This window comes from Haliaeetus leucocephalus, unplaced genomic scaffold (assembly GCF_000737465.1).
Source record: "Haliaeetus leucocephalus isolate CR32 unplaced genomic scaffold, Haliaeetus_leucocephalus-4.0 Scaffold21, whole genome shotgun sequence".
NCBI lineage: Eukaryota > Metazoa > Chordata > Aves > Accipitriformes > Accipitridae > Haliaeetus > Haliaeetus leucocephalus.
This window is the reverse complement of record NW_010972457.1, coordinates 1,095,194-1,096,710: the sequence shown is the minus strand read 5'-3', so window position 1 is coordinate 1,096,710 and position 1,517 is coordinate 1,095,194. Positions and strand designations below refer to the sequence as shown.

The following is a 1,517-nucleotide window of genomic DNA, read 5'->3' as shown; positions in this document are numbered from 1 at the left end:
AAATCATTATTATTATTATTTAAATCAAAATACTTTTGAGACGTCTCTCGCGGCGCAAGCCTCAACTCTAGATTCAAGTTTGGGTCCCGAGAAAACCATGGCATTGCGGACACGCCGCTGCGAAGGGCACCTTTCGCGCTTGCACCCAGGCGAGGTCTGTTAAGAATAAAAACCAGCGGTACTTGCCGGGGCGGGTCCGGGCGGCGGCTCCGCGGGGAAGTTCCCCCCGAAAGTTGGGCGGGGGGCGGGCGGTGGGGTGGGCTGGGGGCGGTGGGGTGGTTTTGTTTTGTTTGGGTTTTTTTTTTCCTCCTTTCCTTTTTTTTTCTTTTTTTTTTTTTGATGTCGTTTATTTAATTTTTTTTTTTTTTTTTTTTAGGATGCTGCTGCTGCTGCTGCTGCTGCTGTCGATTCTCCCCCGCTGCCGGCTCAGATGCCGGCCGAGTACTTCATGCGCTTCTGCTTCTGGCGCTGGTTGCAGAACCAGACGCGGACCACGTTCTTCTTGAGGTCCAGCTTCTCGGCGATGGCGGCGATCTTCTCGGAGGAGGGCCGGGGCTGGAGGGCGAAGTAGGCCTCCAGCGAGCGCTTCTCGGGGGCGGCGATGGAGGTCCGCTTGCGCTTCTTCTCGGCGCCGCTGAAGAGCTCGGGCTTGGCCAGCTTCTCGCGGTGGGACTTCTCGGCCTCCTCCAGCCAGGCCTGCAGGATGGGCTTGAGGGCGATCATGTTGTTGTGGGAGAGGGTGAGGGACTCGAAGCGGCAGATGGTGCTCTGGCTGAGGGAGCCCACCCCCGGGATCTTCAGGTTGGCCAGCGCCGAGCCCACGTCGGCCTGGGTCACCCCCAGCTTGATGCGGCGCTGCTTGAAGCGCTCGGCGAAGGCCTCCAAGTCGCGGGGGTCGGCGTCCACGTCGCTCATGCAGCCCATGTGGGCCGGCAGCCCGTGGGCGTGGGCCATGCCCAGCGCCGCCGGGTGCATGGGGTTCATGCCGGCCATGTGGGGAGCGTGGCCCGGCGTGGAGACCACCGCGCCGTCGGGGGCCGCCATGGCCCCCAGCGCCAGCCCCGGCGTCAGGTGCTCCAAGAGTTCCCCCTCCAGCGCCTGGTGGGGCTGGTGGTGGTGGTGGTGGTGGTGGTGGTGGTGGTGGTGGGTGCCCGACAGGGCGGACGGGTGGGAGATGGGCACCGAGGAGGAGGAGGCGGCCGAGGTGCAGGGGATGGTGTTCATGGTGTGGTAGGTGGCGTCCGGCTTGAAGGGGCTGTGGTGCGGCGGGTGGTGGTGGTGGCTCTTGCTCGGGGAGACGATGTCCACCGCTGCCAGGGCTTCGGCGCGGGCCAGCAGGCTCTCGTCCAGACCGCCGAATATATTGCTCTGCAATTGCAAATAGAAGGCACACATAACGCTCAGCAGGGAATTCGCCTCCCCGCGCACTCCGCCGTGCCACTAAAACCTTCCCAGCATGTTAAAAGAGAAATCCTGGAGAAGGAGGAGGAGGTGGGGGGGGAGCAAAGCGGGGCGGG

General features: G+C 62.8%; 1 protein-coding gene across 1 annotated transcript; it reads right to left on the bottom strand.

The window, feature by feature from the left end:
* Positions 1-426: 426 nt before the first annotated feature.
* POU4F2 (POU class 4 homeobox 2) lies at positions 427-1,395 on the bottom strand. The gene has a single exon (XM_010576046.1). It carries the CDS (start codon positions 1,393-1,395, stop codon positions 427-429), a length of 969 nt encoding a protein of 322 aa, XP_010574348.1.
* Between the last annotated feature and the right edge of the window lie 122 nt (positions 1,396-1,517).

Excerpts from the sequence above, each read along its gene's own strand:
- POU4F2 (XM_010576046.1), bottom strand. The coding sequence starts at position 1,395 with ATGTGTGCCTTCTATTTGCAATTGCAGAGCAATATATTCGGCGGTCTG.